This window comes from Erpetoichthys calabaricus, chromosome 3, assembly GCF_900747795.2.
Source record: "Erpetoichthys calabaricus chromosome 3, fErpCal1.3, whole genome shotgun sequence".
Lineage (NCBI taxonomy): Eukaryota > Metazoa > Chordata > Cladistia > Polypteriformes > Polypteridae > Erpetoichthys > Erpetoichthys calabaricus.
In genome coordinates, this window is record NC_041396.2 from 19,198,065 (window position 1) to 19,215,525 (window position 17,461).

The window sequence follows — 17,461 nt, forward strand, 5'->3', positions numbered from 1 at the left end:
GGAGTTTTATTTAATACGTAATACGTGCTCTGATTGGGTAGCTTCTCAACCATCTGCCAATAGCATCCCTTGTATGAAATCAACTGGGCAAACCAACTGAGGAAGCATGTACCAGAAATTAAAAGACCCATTGTCCGCAGAAACCCGCAAACAAGCAAAAAATCCGTGATATATATTTAGATATGCTTACATTTAAAATCCGCGATGGAGTGAAGCCGCAAAAGTCGAAGTGCGATATAGTGAGGGAATACTGTACATCAGGCCATAACCGATTGTCTTCTGTACAGGTAAGATCACCATAAAGTCTGGCATGAAGCCTTACAAGAAAGATACTTATTATGCACTAAAACAACACTTTGTTTGCTTCATGCATTCTCTCCATACTTAATGAACATTAACTCACATATAAAGTGAAACGGCTGTGGTACATTGCGAACATCTTGCCCTGCTTATGTTTTGTGCTTTCCCCAAATTCAAAAGGAAACCAATAATTAACGGTTGGTAAGGTGAGCCTTTTAGCACTTGCCTCATACTAGCACCAATTCCTAAATTTTCACACTTGGCTGGATGGTGTACACACAAATGACTACGCAAGTTTGTTTTTTGTGAATATTTCACAACAATCCTGCTTAGTCATCCAATAACTTCAGTTAATCTTTTAGCACACTACTGTCATTTGTTTTGATACTGAAGTATTGCAAAACCGCCAAGGCTGACTTCTTCTTAGGTACCAGTTAGGTCATCTGTGCTTTTCTATATTAAATGATGTTCTTTTGTACCTTGTTGCAATGTCACTTGGTCAAACTGAAAATTATAAAGAACAGTGATGGTGGTTTGCTCAGTCAAAACAGTGATCTCCAACTCCTGGATGTTCAAAGGGACATCTGATTGACATGAGAACTCTACACATTGTCTAGCCCTACTCCATTTACGTGTTTCTTTGTGTATTTTTTGGCCGTTTGCTTTCTAATGCATTTTTCAATGTTGCTCACAGTGAAAGAGGATTATTAAAGCATTTGATGATAAAACTACTTACCCCTCATCATCCTCACACAATCTCACAATCCACAAACTTAACTTTCATTTCTTGCTTCTTCTGGGTGCCGTGTAAACAGCAAACTTTTACAGGAGCTCTCTCTCAATCTCTCTCTCTCCTTTTTTTGAGACAATTTTCTTTATTTTTTTTTAGGTTATTAACCAATTTATTTAATTATTATTAATGATAATGTTAAGATGAGGCTTCTGGCTTGTTACCATTAATCGGAAAGGATTTTTTAAATAGAAGACATGCTTCTATCATCGCAGACATAGACCTGAGCGGTCAGCCCATATCAACTGATTTTTGGATTTTGGGGGAACTTTGAAAGTGATCACAGAGTGAATGAAGAAGTTCAGAAGAATCAAGATGGCTACCTAGGTCTTTAACATTGGAGATAGGAGACTCTGGGCACTTAGAGACAAATACTAAATGTCCCCCTAGTCAGCTGGTAGGTCTGCGATTACTGCCGACTGTTGTACCTTATCATAGAAGCAGCTCGTCCAAAGAGTACGGTGCAAGGATAAAAGTAAGAACCGGCCCGACTCCATAAATGTGAAAATGTTCAATCACTTTTAAAGAAGTTGAATGGACTTTTAATTTTTATGGCAAGGTGGCATTTGTGGTGGGTCAGTGATGGTCTGGGGAGGCATATCCATGGGACGCATAGACCTCTACAGGCTAGACAAACGGCACCTTGACTTGAAGTTGGTATCGGGATGAAATCCTTGGACCCATTATCAGACCCTATGCTGGTGCACGATAATGCCCGGCCTCATGTGGTGAGAGTATGTAGGCAGTTCCTGGAGGATGAAGGAATTGATATTATTGACTGGTCCCCATGCTGGCCTGAACTAAATCCAACGGAACACCTCTGGGACATTATGTTTCTGTCCATCCGACGCTGCCAGGTTGCACCTCAGCCTGTGGAGGAGCTCAGTGATGCCCTGGTCCAGATCTGGGAGGAGATCCCCAAGGACACCATTCGTCATCTCATTTTGAGCATTTCAACAATGACTGAACTTGGTCCGGCATGCATACAAGCACGTGGGGGCCATACAAACTAAGGAGTACAATTTTGAGTTGCTGCAATGAAATTTTGGTAAAATGGACTCGCCTGCCAGCCTGCTGCATCATTTTTACACTTTGATTTTCGGGGTGTCTTTGAATTCAGCCCTCTGTAGGTTGATAATTTTCAATTCCATCAAATGATGTGGCATTCTTTCATTCCTAACACATTACCCAGTCTATATCGGTATAGATATCCAGCAGGATTTTTTTCCCCATTGAGATCTGATGTGTTTTCAAAGTGTTCCTTTGCTTTTTTTGAGCAGTCTATTTTCGGATGCTATTTAATGCAGTCCAGTTTTCATAGTGGTAAAAGAGGACAGGTTCTGGAGACTTATGAAGGAGATGCAAGCTCAATTACAATCAACACCAGTAGGTGTGATACAGACTTTGAAAAATGGACTGAAGTTGTCCATGTTACTTCCTAGGAGCAGCTGCATTGGATGGATGGATCGATGAGTAATTCTGAACCAACGGCATGATCCTTTTTCAGACACAAAAAGCTTTATTCAAATGAACATCCGGACAGGTCTTACGATCTAAATGCCACCTATAGCACTGGTATTGATTGCAGCAGTTCTCCAGTATCAAAGCCAGAAGTTCTTATGTGTGTGTTTTTTTTGGGGGGTGTTGCAGTTTGTTTTATTTATTTATTATACAGTAATCCCTCCTCCATCGCGGGGGTTGCGTTCCAGAGCCACCCGCAAAAGAAGAAAATCCGCGAAGTAGAAACCATATGTTTATATGGTTATTTTTATATTGTCATGCTTGGGTCACAGATTTGCGCAGAAACACAGGAGATTGTAGAGAGACAGGAACGTTATTCAAACACTGCAAACAAACATTTGTCTCTTTTTCAAAAGTTTAAACTGTGCTCCATGACAAGACAGAGATGACAGTTCTGTCTCACAATTAAAAGAATGCAAACATATCTTCCTTTTCAAAGGAGTGCGTGTCAGGAGCAGAGTCTGTCAGAAACAGAGAGGAAAGCAAACAAATCAATAGGGCTGTTTGACTTTTAAGTATGCGAAGCACCGCGGCACAAAGCTGTTGAAGGCGGCAGCTCACACCCCCTCCATCAGGAGCAGACAAAGTGAGACAGAGTTTGTTTTTCAGTCAAAAATCAATACGTGCCCTTCGAGCTTTTAAGTATGTGAAGCACCGTGCAGCATGTCGTTTCAGGAAGCAGCTGCACAAAAGATAGCAACGTGAAGATAATCTTTCAGCATTTTTAGACGAGCGTCCGTATCGTCTAGGTGTGCGAACAGCCCCCCTGCTCAATCCCCATACGTCAGGATCAGAGAAAGTCAGCGCAAGAGAGACAGAGAAAAGTAAGTTGGGTAGCTTCTCAGCCATCTGCCAATAGCGTCCCTTGTATGAAATCAACTGGGTAAACCAACTGAGGAAGCATGTACCAGAAATTAAAAGACCCATTGTCCGCAGAAACCCGCGAAGCAGCGAAAAATCCGCAATATATATTTAAATATGCTTACATATAAAATCCGCGATGGAGTGAAGCCGCGAAAGGTGAAGCGCGATATAGCGAGGGATTACTGTATACATATTTCTCTCTTGGGCTTCAATAAAATTCTAATTTCTCCTTGGGAACAAATAAAGTACATCTATATCTATCTATAGCCTTACACTTCCTTCAAAATGCCTCATGGATAAGTATGCTCACTGTAAAAGTCCAACTATCCGACCATTTTGCAACCCTACCTTCTTCATTTCAGGATGACAGGCAGCCCAACAGCAGAAGGCATAAAGAGGCAACTATTCTCAAACAGAGACACGATTTCATCTCAGTATTTACTCACACAAACAGCCACATTCATTCATACGGAGCCAATAAAAAGTCAACTTTGAAAAGTGGTGGGAGAGAAGAGCAACTGGTTTGTGAGCAGTGAGAGTGTAATAAAGTGCATATGATAATGTATATGACTTTATGGTAGTGGGAAAATACATCAAGCTGTGATGTCTTAATATATAAAATGAACAATTACAAAAAGAGGCGCTTTACCTGGAAAGAGTGGAATTCAGTGCAAATGCGTTAATGTGTTACTTCTTTGTCTTGTCTTTGCACAATGTCTTGTTTGTGTTTTAATTTTAAAATTTAATTTTTAATTCTAATTTTATTTTTTTATTTGCACTGCATGTTGTTACACTGTGGACCCTGAGCTTCGCAATTTCGTCTATCTGTATACTTGTATATGGTTGAGATGACAAAGTTCGCTTTGACTCGACTTTGAAGAGACTGGAAACCGGACAGGGAGGGAAAGCAGTCTCTGGATCCTCATCACCCAGCTGTGGGCAGAACAGAGGTCTGGATTAGGAGAAGAGGAGACGTTTTTCTGTGTGAAATGACTCAAAGACATGATGTGAGCACTTGAGGGTTTTATACTGACTGCCTGATTAAAACAGTCTTTCCATGTTTTCCAGGTCTGTGGAGTCCATGAGTGCCGACTTATTTAAACCTCTGTGGATAAATTAGATAAATATGTGTGTACATTTTAGGACTAGGGGGTTTATTAAGTAGTGTAAGAGACGGCCGGGATGCCTCTAAGATGGAAGGATGGGGGAAGGCAGCTTTTCTAGGACACTGCCACCCCCAAGACACTAGATGGCAGCTTCCCTGGACTGCAGCGGTGTCCCAGATTCCCGCAGGGCACTATGGGACATGGAGTTCGGCAACACAGCCCTGCTGGGTACCGCGGGTGCCACCAGGTGATGGTGGTAGAATAAATTCTAATCTAGCCCAGAAGTAGTTGTGGATCACGAGGACGGAAACCCCGAACTACTTCTGGGCTGAAGAACAACTCAAGTTGTCCACCTGACCCGGAAGTGCTGGCAAGTCAAAAGGAGGAAGAACAGAAGCACTTCCGGGTCAAGGACTATTTAAAGGACTGCTGAAGACCCAGCAGGCGAGCCACAGTCGGGTGGAAGACGCTTGCTGGGAGGTGTGGAGGAGATACAGAGAGAGAAAGAGTTGTGATTATTATTATGGCTTCACTTGTGTTTATTATGGCTGTGGTGCTTGCAGGCACTGAAAAGGAAGAAAAATTAAAGCTCTTCTTAGTGCTTTTCTCCAGCCACCATAAATAAACCTCACACTGCTCCATTCCATCTGAACTAGTGTGGTGCTGAGGTGTCGCCTGTTGCATGGCTGCACTCGGGTCCTAATCTGGGATCCTAAGTTGGTTTGTCGTGTGCTGCAATGCGCTGTATCAGTGTGTGCTACTAACCTCTATCTCTCTCTTAGTGATTTTACTTTGTGTCCTGGGTGTCTGTCTGTTGGGTTTAAAGGGGCAACAGTGCCACCTAGTGTTCACAGTAGGTTATTTTCCTGTGCATTTTGTGAATAAAATTATGGCAATTGCACGAAGGCATTACTGCCACAATATCGTGCTGTGGTGATATTAGTTGGAGGACGCTCAAAATGTTCATGTTATATTGAGTGAAATTGAAGTGTAAGACTGTCTCTGTTAGAAAGACCTCTACTGGGCATTTCATTCTACTATTCTAAGAGTTTGGTTGAATCAATTGGTCAACAAGTTAATATTCCGTTTCTCTTTATGTCCTTTACAGTGCTGTGCTGAAGAGGTGCATATCTCTACATTAAGATGGAGGCTACAGAAATTTTGTAAAATAATCTCTGTGTGGGTTCTGAGTTCAAAGTAATACTGTGCTTACATGCCGTGTTAGAGGCTTAGCAAAATCATTACAAATATCCATGACAGATTAATCGCGGAGAGCATAGGGCAGTGGTCCTGGGGGGCCCACAGTGGCTGCAGGTTTTTGTTCAAACCCAGTAGCTTAATTTGAAACCAATCCTTACCAATAACAGATCTTATTTCATTTCATGCCCGGTTAGTATTTTAACTCTGCCATGTCAGGCCACTCTTCAATCGCACATTTTCTTTTTCTTTCCAAGGATATCATCCACATGATTAGAAGGTCTCAGTTCTTCACTTGTTCCTCATCAGTTTCCTTCCAAATATTTTATTACACCAGGTAACACTAATAATAACACTAACAGGATGCTTTTTGTTTTCTTTCAAAATAATATAGAGTTATGTATTAATGAAGAGGATGATAAATAGAAAGGCCGTTGGTCCATATGACATACCTATGGAAGCATGGAGGTGTTTAGGAGAGATGGCAGTGGAGGTTTTAACCAGATTGTTTAATGGAATCTTGGAAAGTGAAAGGATGCCTGAGGAGTGTAGAAGTAGTGGACTGGTGCCAATATTTAAGAATAAGGGGGATGTGCAGGACTGTAATAACTACAGGAGGATAAAATTGATGAGCCACAGCATGAAGTTATGGGAAAGAGTAGTGGAAGCTCAGTTAAGAAGTGAGGTGATGATTAGTGAGCAGCAGGATGGTTTCATGCCAAGAAAGAGCACCACAGATGCAATGTTTGCTCTGAGGATGTTGATGGAGAAGTTTAGAGAAGGCCAGAAGGAGTTGCATTGCATCTTTGTGGACCTGGAGAAAGCATATGACAGGGTGCCTCGAGAGGAGCGGTGGTATTGTATGAGGAAGTCAGGAGTGGCAGAGAAGTATGTAAGAGTTGTACAGGATATGTACGAGGGAAGTGTGACTGTGGTGAGGTCTGTGGTAGGAGTGACAGAGGTGGGATTACATCAGGGATCGGCTCTGAGCCCTTTCTTATCTGCAATGGTGATGGACAGGTTGACAGATGAGATTAGACAGGAGTCCCCATGGACTATGATGTTTGCTGATGACATTGTGATCTGTAGTGAGAGTAGGGAGCAGGTTGAGGAAACCCTGGAGAGGTGGAGATCTGCTCTAGAGGGGAGAGGAATGAAGGTCAATAGGACCACCAAGACAGAATACATGTGTGTGAATGAGAGGGAGGTCAGTGGAATGGTGAGGATGCAGGGAGTAGAGTTGGTGAAGGTGGATGAGTTTAAATACTTGGGATCAACAGTAAAGAGTAAAGGGATTGTGGAAGAGAGGTGAAGAAGAGAGTGCAGGCAGGGTGGAGTGAGTGGAGAAGAGTGTCAGGAGTGATTTGTGACAGACGGGTATCAGCAAGAGTGAAAGGGAAGGTCTACAGGACAGTAGTGAGACCAGCTATGTTATACGGGTGAGAGACGGTGGCACTGACCAGAAAGCAGGAGACAGAGCTGGAGGTGGCAGAGTTAAAGATGTTAAGATTTGCACTAGGCATGATGAGGAGGGATAGGATTAGAAATGAGGACATTAGAGGGTCAGCTCAAGTTGGACGGTTGGGAGACAAAGTCAGAGAGGTGAGATTGCATTGGTTTGGACATGTGCTGAGGAGAGATGCTGGGTATATTGGGAGAAGGATGCTAAAGATAGAGCTGCCAGGCAAGAGGAGGGCCAAAGAGAAGGTTTATGGATATGGTGAGAGAGGACATGCAGGTGATGGGTGTGACAGAGCAAGATGCAGAGGACAGAAAGATATGGAAGAAGATGATCCGCTGTGGCAACCCCTAACGGGAGCAGCTGAAAGAAGAAGAAGATTCTTTACATTTATATAGCACTTTTCTCACTACTCAAATAGCTTTTCACAGTGAATGGGGAGCCACTTCAACTACCACTAATGTATAGTATCCACCAGGATGATGCAACGACAGCCATTTTTTACACCAGTAAACTCGCCACACATTAGCTGTTAGGTGGTGAAGTCGGTGGTACCAGGAATCGAGGAATCGGGAGTCAGACTTGGACTAAAGGTTTTGTGTACCAACTCCACAGACTTGGCAGGAGACATACATCACTCTCCCACAAAGGAATTGATTCCAACAAATTATGAGTGGCTTTGAAAGATGGCGGTTCCGTTAGTACGGCGATGTAATGGGTTGGTCACATATACCCATCACTGCCCTGCAAATCAGAGACAGGAGAGGATTAGTAGGCCAGAATGACCAGGCCATGAAGGGGAATTTAGCCAGGACATCAGGATACACCATATGCTTTTCAAAGGATGTTCAGGTATCTCTTATGACCACAGAGAGTCAGAAGCTCAATTTTATCTCTCATCCGAAGGATGGCACCATTTTTACAGCACAGTGTCCCCGTCACTGCACTGGAATCCACATTAAGTGAAACAGGGTAAGCGCCCCCTACTGGTCTCATCAACACCTCTTCTAGCAGCAACCCAAGCTTTTCCTGGTTGGTCTCCCATCCAAGTAATGGTTGTGTGAAAACAGATGGATTACCTGTTCTGAAGTGCATGAGGCTTAGTAAGAGAATAAAGGTGTTTGATAAACTTCACGATAGAATGTCAGCAGCTGCTGTCGGTTGCAACCCCCTGGCTAGAGGTTGTGATCGATGATGGGATCGGCAGCCTCAAAACTATCTCCTCTGACATGCTACCATATGCCGAGACCCCTGAGGATCTCAAATAGTGCACAAAGCAAACTTCGCTGATGTATTACTTCAAGCCGGTGCGTCGTTCACAATCTTTAAACCCATCTGCCAGCCGTGAAGGACAGCGAGTCAGAGGTGATGTTGAGACATCGCCAGTCCATCCACACACACACTGGCCTCACCAACACCTCTTTCAACAGCAACCCCAAGCTTTTCTTAAATGGTCTCCTATGGCACCTGAACATGTTCAGCTTCCAATGGATGACCTGTTTTGAAGTGCATGTGGTATGGCACAGAAGTGTACACGGAGACATGTTAAATGGGGGACTGCCATTTCCTTTGTCATTTGCATCTTATCTTATATATAATTCGCCTGCCTCCTCACTCACTCACTCACTCACTCACTCACTCACCCCCGTCCAAAGCTGAATGCGCAGTCTCCTTCTGCGCACTCACTGACGTCAGTCCGAAGCCGAATGCGCAGTCGCCTTCTGCGCCACTGCCCGAAAAACCTTACGAGACCGAAATCCACCCCCCAACATCGCGGCAGGAGGCGGATTTAGCCTATGCATTATACAACTGTCTTCAACAGGTACATTCATGACTTAAACATTTCAAAGTTCGTCTCACTTCCAACTTATACAAATGCCTCCAAAGAGAAAATGTGCTTCACCCGACGAACATCTGTCCTAAGCCGAATGCGCAGTCGCCTTCTGTGCATCCAACCCCAACATCGCGGCAGGTGGTGGATTTAGCCTACGCATTATACAACTGTCTTCAACAGGTACATTCATGACTTAAACATTTCAAAGTTCGTCTCACTTCCAACTTATACGAATGCCTCCAAAGAGAAAATGTGCTTCACCCGACGAACATCTGTCCTAAGCCGAATGCGCAGTCGCCTTCTGTGCATCCAACCCCAACATCGCGGCAGGTGGTGGATTTAGCCTACGCATTATACAACTGTCTTCAACAGGTACATTCATGACTTAAACATTTCAAAGTTCGTCTCACTTCCAACTTATACGAATGCCTCTAAAGAGAAAATTTGCTTCATCGCGGCAGGTGGCGGATTTAGCCTACGCATTTCGGGATTATTATTCTGAAATCCCAAATCCTTCCGCCCAGGCGTAGGATTTTATACCCGATCACAGCCAACCCTCACACTCAAAATAATACGTAAGAACATATTATTAAGTACTTTCAGCGGGCGAGTGATGTGAAGGTGCAAGTTAAAGATGGGCCACATCAAGGGAAATTACTACCAAACAGTGAGAGTGTCTTCACAAAAAATGTAGTCTACAGAGAGATTTTACAACTTTAGTTGCATACTGACAGGCCTCCAGTATACAAACAAAAAACGTTGTCATAGATAGCATGTCTTTTTTAAGTGTACAGTATTTTTTGCCGTGATAAAGTCATACATATCCCAAACCTCTTAGTTAATTATCATTACTTACATCACTTTATTTATTTCTTACTTATCATTTGTTCATCATACACTACTGACACAAAGTTGTGCCCGTTTCATCTTACGTTGTCGAAACTAGCTTTTTGTCTAGTTGCTAATAAGAAGCAATTAAAAAACAGTGAACGCATCTGTTTAAGACTAAAATTAGCAATTAAGGGTGGGAAATGTTAACAAGCGAGACGACAAAAACAAAGCAGAAAAATGTCACTTGAGCAATGAGTGCTTTATCAGCAATAGAACATTAGAACACTCTGGACGAGAACAGGCCATTCAGCCCAACAAAGCTCGCCAGTCCTGTCCACTTATTTCTTCCAATAAAACATCAAGTCGAGTTTTGAAAGTCCCTAACGTCTTACTGTCTACCACACTACTTGGTAGTTTATTCCAAGTGTCTATCGTTCTTTGTGTAAAGAAAAACTTCCTAATGGATGTGTGAAATTTCCCCTTCACAAGTTTCCAACTGTGTCCCCGTGTTCTTGATGAACTCATTTTAAAATAACCATCTCGATCCACTGGACGGATTCCCTTTATAATGGAAAACACTTCAATCAGGTCTCCTATTAATCTTCTTTTGTTTAAACTGTAAAGGCTCATCTCTTTTATTCTTTCCTCATAGCTCATCCCCTGTAGTCCTCTAATCAGCCCAGTCGCTCTTCTCTGCAACAAATGACTTCTCATTAAGAAACTGGGCTGGAACAAAAAACTGCAACCACTGCGGCCCTCCAGGACCTACTCAGGTTGCTCAGCTCTGTCCTAAGACGAGAGGTTTATCCTGGTGCCTGGAACACCATGTAAGTTACAAAATCAGAAAATATTAATGAGACAGCTAACAGGCTTGCTCTGCAACCTTAGAGATGGCAGATGCAACAGCGTTCACTTAAATACTTAGGGGTGGAGTGGTGGCTCTGAGGCTAAGGATCTGTTCTGGTATCCCGAAGGTTGCCGGTTCGAATCCCCGTCACTGCCAAAAGAGATCCTACTCTGCTGGGCCCTTGAGCAAGACCCTTAACCTGTAATTGCTGCAGGGGCGCTGTACAATGGCTAGCCCTGCGCTCTGACACCAAGGGGTATGCGAAAACTAACAAATTCCTAATACAAGAAATTGCAGAAGGCGAAATAAAGAACAAAAAAACTACAGGGACAAACAAACAAAAAACATCAAAGACATCCCACTTTGAGTACCATTTAATGGACAATTTCAAAGTTTTTATTTCTTACTTGCATAGCCGAGTCCTTGGGGATTGAGCACTGCAATTATTATTTCTTCCCTTGTATTATACGCTTTTAGTCTTTAATTGTTACAGCGTGGAGAACCCAGTGACAAGCTGTACAGTGTGTTTTAGAGTTTAATTCTCGAGTTCTGCCCCAAACTAACTGGTGCTCTCTGGACAATAGGGCCTTCAGCTCTGCAGCACCCAGACTTTGACATGGATTCTCTAAAAATAATTAGATCTGCTGACTCGAGGCATTCTTTTAAAAAACCTTAAAACTCATTTCTACAGAAAGGCATTTAACTTAGCCTGATATTCCGCTCCTTTCTTTAAGTCTACCCTCTCCATCCAGGTGCTCAAGACACTATGCACTCGTATCACAAATTAGGTTATTTGTTTATGGGTTTTTTTTTTTTATTTAGTTCTTATTTATTGTCTCCAATTCCAAGATACGGTTTTGTGCTTCCTGTATTTATCTTTATTGTTTTATTATCATTTTCTATCTAATGTGTATTGATCTTTTCTTTTATTCCTGCTCATTCCCATTCTCTACATATTTCAAAGAAATTCAGAAAGGTGCTACAGTAATAATTATTAAGTTTATACAAATGTCGAATATTCCTGTGGTCCTTTTAAAAACAGCATAAGAACATTAGAGCACCACAGACGAGAATAAGCAATTCAGCCCCACAAAGCTTGCCAGTCCAATCCACTTCATTCTTCCAAAATAACATCTAGTTACTTTTTGAAAATTCCTAAAGTCCTAATGTCTGCCACACTACTTGGTCACTTATTCCAGGTGTCTGTGATTCTCTGTGTGAAGAAAACCTCCCTAATGTTTGTGCGAAATGTATCTTAAGTTTCCAACTGTGTCTCCATGTTCTTGTTGAACTCATTTTAAAGTCACTATCTCGATTTAGTGGGCTAATTCCCTTCATAACTTTAAACACTTCAATCAGGTCACCTCTTAATCTCCATTTGTTTAAACTGTAAAGGCTCAGCTCTTTTAATCTTTCCTCATAACTCATCCCCTGTAGGCCTCTAATCAGCCCAGTCGCTCTTCTCTGGACCTTCTCTAGTGCTCTTATGTCCTTTTTGTAGCCTGGAGACCAAAACTGTACCCAGTACTCCAGATGAGGCCTCACCAGTGTGTTATAAAGACTGAGCAGAACCTCCTGTGACTTGTACTCCACACATCAAGGCGCTATATAACCTGACATTCTGTTAGCCTTCTTAATGGCTTCTCAATACTGTCTGGTAGTTGATAGTGTTGAATCCACTACGACTCCTAAACCCTTGTCATAAAGTGTTCAAGTACAGGGGTCCTCAGGTTACGACACAGTTCTGTTCCTACAACAGTTATGTAACCCAAATTTTGGTGTAAGTCGAAACACACCCTAGCCTAAGTCACTTACCTATCCTAACACATTTGAAATATCATAATCTAGAACATAAAAAAACAACTAAGCCACAGAAAAAGGAAAAGAACATAAATATACAGTGAACCCTCGTTTATCACAGTTAATCCGTTCCAGACTCTACAGCGATAAATGAATTTTCGCGAAGTAGGATTCTTTATTTATAAATCGAATATTTTCGCAGTTAGAGTATAGAAAACCTGTTTATGACCTTCTAAATACGTTTTTTAACATTATTAGAGCCCTCTAGACATGAAATAACACCCTTTAGTCACCATTACACTCGTATTACCCAATATATTAGACAAAATAAGAGAAAATAAGACATATTAGACGTTACAAATATATTATTATTATTATTGTACTGTACATTTAATTACACACACACACAGTTCTTACACACAACCACTAACCTACGAAGGCACGAGCTCAGTAGGAAAGTCTTCAGGTTGTAAGCTGGAGCGCTGATCGCACCCTCAGATGACACAGACGCCCCTGGAAAAACCCCTGAAACAGCTGACAGTCTACTTTCACACTGCTGTTTACTTGCGCTGTAACGCGCCTCTCAGCTTTGGATCTCTCTCTCTCTGACTTGTCACGGAGCACGTTTAAACTTTTGAAAAGAGACAAATATTTGTTTTCAGTGCTTTGAATAATGTTCTTTTTTTTTCTACAACCTCGTGACAAGGTGGTGCAGTATCTTCAGCAGGTGCGTCGTTGTCTTCTTCCGCTGAAGAAGTACTAGGAGTAGGCAGTGGGTGTCTGGGTGCGCGGCTGAAGAACATCTTGATAGGCAGTTGCTGGCGCTGTCTTTTCATATGCGTTAGGAGGCTTTTGTAGGGTTTTGCCATCTTTGATCATATCCAAGAGTTTCACCTTCTCCTGGATGGTAAGCATCTTCCTCCGGCGCTTAGTTTCATTCTCAGAAGGCTTAGAAAAAGCAGCACGTTTAGGAGCCATCGTGGGGCTTAGATAAAAGTTCTCAGAAAGCGCATGCGTAGTGACGTAAGCATGTATGAGAAAAAAATCGCGATAGAGTGAAGCCGCGAAAGTCGAAGCGTGATATAGCAAGGGATCACTGTACTAACAGACAAAAATGACAAAAAATGTGTTAAAAAAAAAATCCCTTACCGTTATTCCTTCTCATCTCTTTACAATGTCTAATTTCACTTTCATTGTTATGCCTTCCCTCTTCTTCGAAGCACTACCATCTGAAGACTCTGACTTTCATTTAGGAGCCATGATAAGGGCCAAAAAGTCAGCAAACAAAGCAACACAAGCGGAACACTTGTGCCGCGCACAACCAAACTAGTTCGCCCACATAGTCTGTAAGTACGACGCCAACAGTGTAAGCTGAAATACTCACGTCTCAATTTTTTTAAGTTTTTATGGGAGTGAGCGTTGTAAACTCGAAACGTCGTATGTTGAGATGTTGTAACCCGAGGACCCCCTGTATTCAAAACCTAACATTTTTACTTCCTAGGTGTAATAATTTACATTTATTTACATTCAGTTTCACCTGCCACTAAAGTGAAATGCTGCTAATAAGAGAATACTACTTTTCAAAGTCAAATCATTACCCTTCTTAGCACCAGAGGGTAAGGTCACAGTCAAAATATGTGGTGGACCAGTGGCACTACATTTTGATTCACATTATGCAGAAAAATGTCACAATACTGAATCACAATATTCTAATACTAGTACAATGTAAAATGAATTATAATAATTTTTGAATCTCAGTATACAGTGGACTCTTGACTTACAAACTCAATTCGTTCGCGAGGGCTGGTTGTAACTCAAGTTGGTTGTAAGTCGAGACTATTTTTCCCATAAGAAATAATGGAAATACCCATAATGTGCTCTGAACCTCCTACAGCAACACTTACTTAACCTTTTCATAATAAAAAGGGATGTATAATGTGCATAATTTGCCAAAAACATCAATAATTTTTCTAATGTACTAACCAAAAAGATATAAAAAGTGCCTAGCCTAACAGAAACAACAATTTCATACTGTACTCGCCATTTAAGTTGACATCTTTGGCTTGCAGGAAGGGAGGAGGAGGAGAATGAAATGGAAGGTGGTTAAATCTTTTCTTTGTAAAATTGTCGAGATGGTGGATTTCGACATGCTGTACATATTAGCGAGATCGGTCACACGAACGCCACTCTCAGATTTCCGCATAATTTCCTTCTTCGTTTCGATTGTGATCGCTTTCTTTACCTTCGTTACCTTCTCTTCCTTCCTTAGCTTATTTTCTAGCTTTTTTGGGGCCATTTTGATAGCAATTATCAAAATAAATTATATAAAACACTGCACTGACCGAAATTACATCCACAAACACATGTATTTGGGCTCCGTCTGATGCTTACGAACGCTCTCGGCTGTTTGTTTACAATCGCACAAGCGGATACACGTGACCGCATTCAGGTCGTAACGCCAGACGTTGGTCGTAATTCAAAACAAAAATTTTGGTCGTAAACCAAGTTGTTCGCATGTCAGGCCGGTCGTATATCGAGGGTCGACTGTATTTTAGTGTGGCACAGGACACTGCAGTATAACAAACAGGAGTGACGAATGGTAACTACAATGGGGTATTACTCAAGATTTTTCCCTAAGGTTTCAGGACATGAGTGCACAGAGACAGGAGTAAGGAGTACATGAGATAACTCCATATTTTTGAAAAAACAAACAAAAATCATCTTATGTATTTTAATAATAATTCTTTACATTTATATAGCACTTTTCTCATTACCCAAAGCGCTTTACATAGAGAGAGGCGAGCCATTTCAACCACCTGGATGAAGTGACAGAAGCCATTTTTGCGCCAGTACACACACCACACATGAGCTGTTAGGTGGTGAAGTGGTGAGTGAGACAGACAATTAGAGACGGGGGTGATTAGGGGGCCAGAATGACTATGCCATGGTGGCCAACTTAGCCTGGACATTCGGAAACACCCTACTCTTTACGAATATATTCATCTTTACCACCAGAGACTAGCAGCATGTTGTATATTGCTTGAACCTGCAAATAAAAATGACCTGTAATTTGTACACAAGACAATACTACTAAATGAGGAGTGGCTGAAGCAGAAACTTTAAAAATTTTCAAAAAAAGAATGTGAATGAGACAATTGAATTGAGACAACTCGGCTATCAAACAATTTTGACAGAGTGAATTGCCATCTCTTATTTGGCTCACATGTTGCATTCATTTGAGTACACAAAGAAAGGCTTCACAAACATAATTAAAAATGCAGCTCCAAAAGACACTACATAAAAAGAAGGACTGACCCAATACACAAGACAAAACTTTTCACTAATAACCTATATATTTCTGAAAACCTTGGGATTTATTTTTATGAGGTCTGCTATACAAAGCTTAATTTAAAGGTGATGCTGGAGAAAGCCACTACAAAAGGTATCGAGTGAAATGAAACTTTACTACTTATCAAAGCCCCCAAATCAAATCACAAAGCATTCACTGAGTACCAATAGCTTACTTTAAGTTTATTTTACTTAATATCTTAAAAATTTAATTTTTCAAGTTCATTACAAATTATAAAGCATCCGATTGTATTCACTCATAAAAGAACAATGCAAAACTCGAGGAATAATTGACAACGCCTAACGCTAAAACGATCATCTCCCTATTGGCGCATCACAAGCCTCTCGATCACCACCAGTAAGTGCCCACTTGCCCGAGAGTCATGTTCTTCCGTATTGTTGTTTTGTAACTGTGATACATGTGAATGGCACTGTATAAAATATGAATCGATTCCTTCGGTATCTTCTTTGCAGTAAGTGGTACCCAGGAAACTTCCCTCCTCACCATCGACCCCGTTACCGGCTCGATGAAACCCTACCTTGTCACAAAGCCCCAGAAACCCTTCACTCGTCGTCAACTGAAGCCCCCTTTTCTCATTACATTTGCTCGTCAATAGACTTCCAAATTCAGATTATTACCACTCACCACTTCCACACTGGCGGCCCTCCTGCTCATCCCCTAATGCCCACCCTTGCCGCTTTCCCGCGCCCCACTCTCCCAAGTTTCCGTTCATTACTACTGGGCCTAAGTCACATCATGCACCCCTTCCAATCCACTGCACCCAGCCCTTTTCATCGCTCCCAGTCATATCCTCCGTCATTACTTCGGCACTCATTTTGTGGCAAGAACCAGAACCCTCGTGCAACCTGCAGCTGTAACAAGTCACCCATCTACCTCGCACGCGTGTCTACAACTCACCCTCTGTCACCTCCAGAACTTTGATCTGCTCTTCAGCCGCCGCCCGCACCTCCTGTACGGGAGACAAAATAGCGGTGAGCGTTTCTATCAGCGCTTCTTTTAGTCCTTGCTGCACCGGACCGGACGCCGAAGCCGAGCCCGCTGATGAGCCGGGCCCTGAGCCGCTCACTCCCGCCATCTTCCTGCTTGCGCTACTGCGCCGCGCGCGCCAAGGCTCGAGCCGCCGGTGCCCCGCCCCCAACGCGAACTGCCCCGCCCATTTCATAAAAACGTCACTCGTCAGCTTTTCTTGTGCTGGCGCGCTGAGTCGGCGTCAGGGGAAGTGTCGTGCTGCGTCTCCGGTTAAGAAAACAGAAAAAAAATAAATAAATAATGACGGGTAAATAATGAGCGTCGGCGCAAACTGCATCTCGGTCCGAAGAGCACTGCGATCTCATTTACAGTTTGCTAAACAGACGTCATCATTTATAGACTGTTTTGAATTTTACCTCTCAAAAATAGGAAGTTTGGAACTATAACAGCATTGCTTTCAAAACAAATTGATACGCACCGTGACATTACCGGCGAATGAGTGCCCACCAGCTGCACGGACGGGATGCATGTAATGACTTTAATTTTAGCAGTTCTGGGTAGGGCGAACAAATG

General features: G+C 42.3%; 1 protein-coding gene across 1 annotated transcript in view; it reads right to left on the reverse strand.

Annotated features, from left to right (window-relative positions):
* Positions 1–17,056, reverse strand: part of ipo9 (importin 9) — a 96,876-nt gene extending 79,820 nt beyond the window's left edge. The window contains exon 1 of the mRNA XM_051924408.1: positions 16,817–17,056. Coding sequence (XP_051780368.1) covers positions 16,817–16,994 — 178 coding nt within the window. The 5' untranslated portion in view covers positions 16,995–17,056. The remainder of the gene's footprint in view (positions 1–16,816) is intronic.
* Positions 17,057–17,461: the final 405 nt, after the last annotated feature.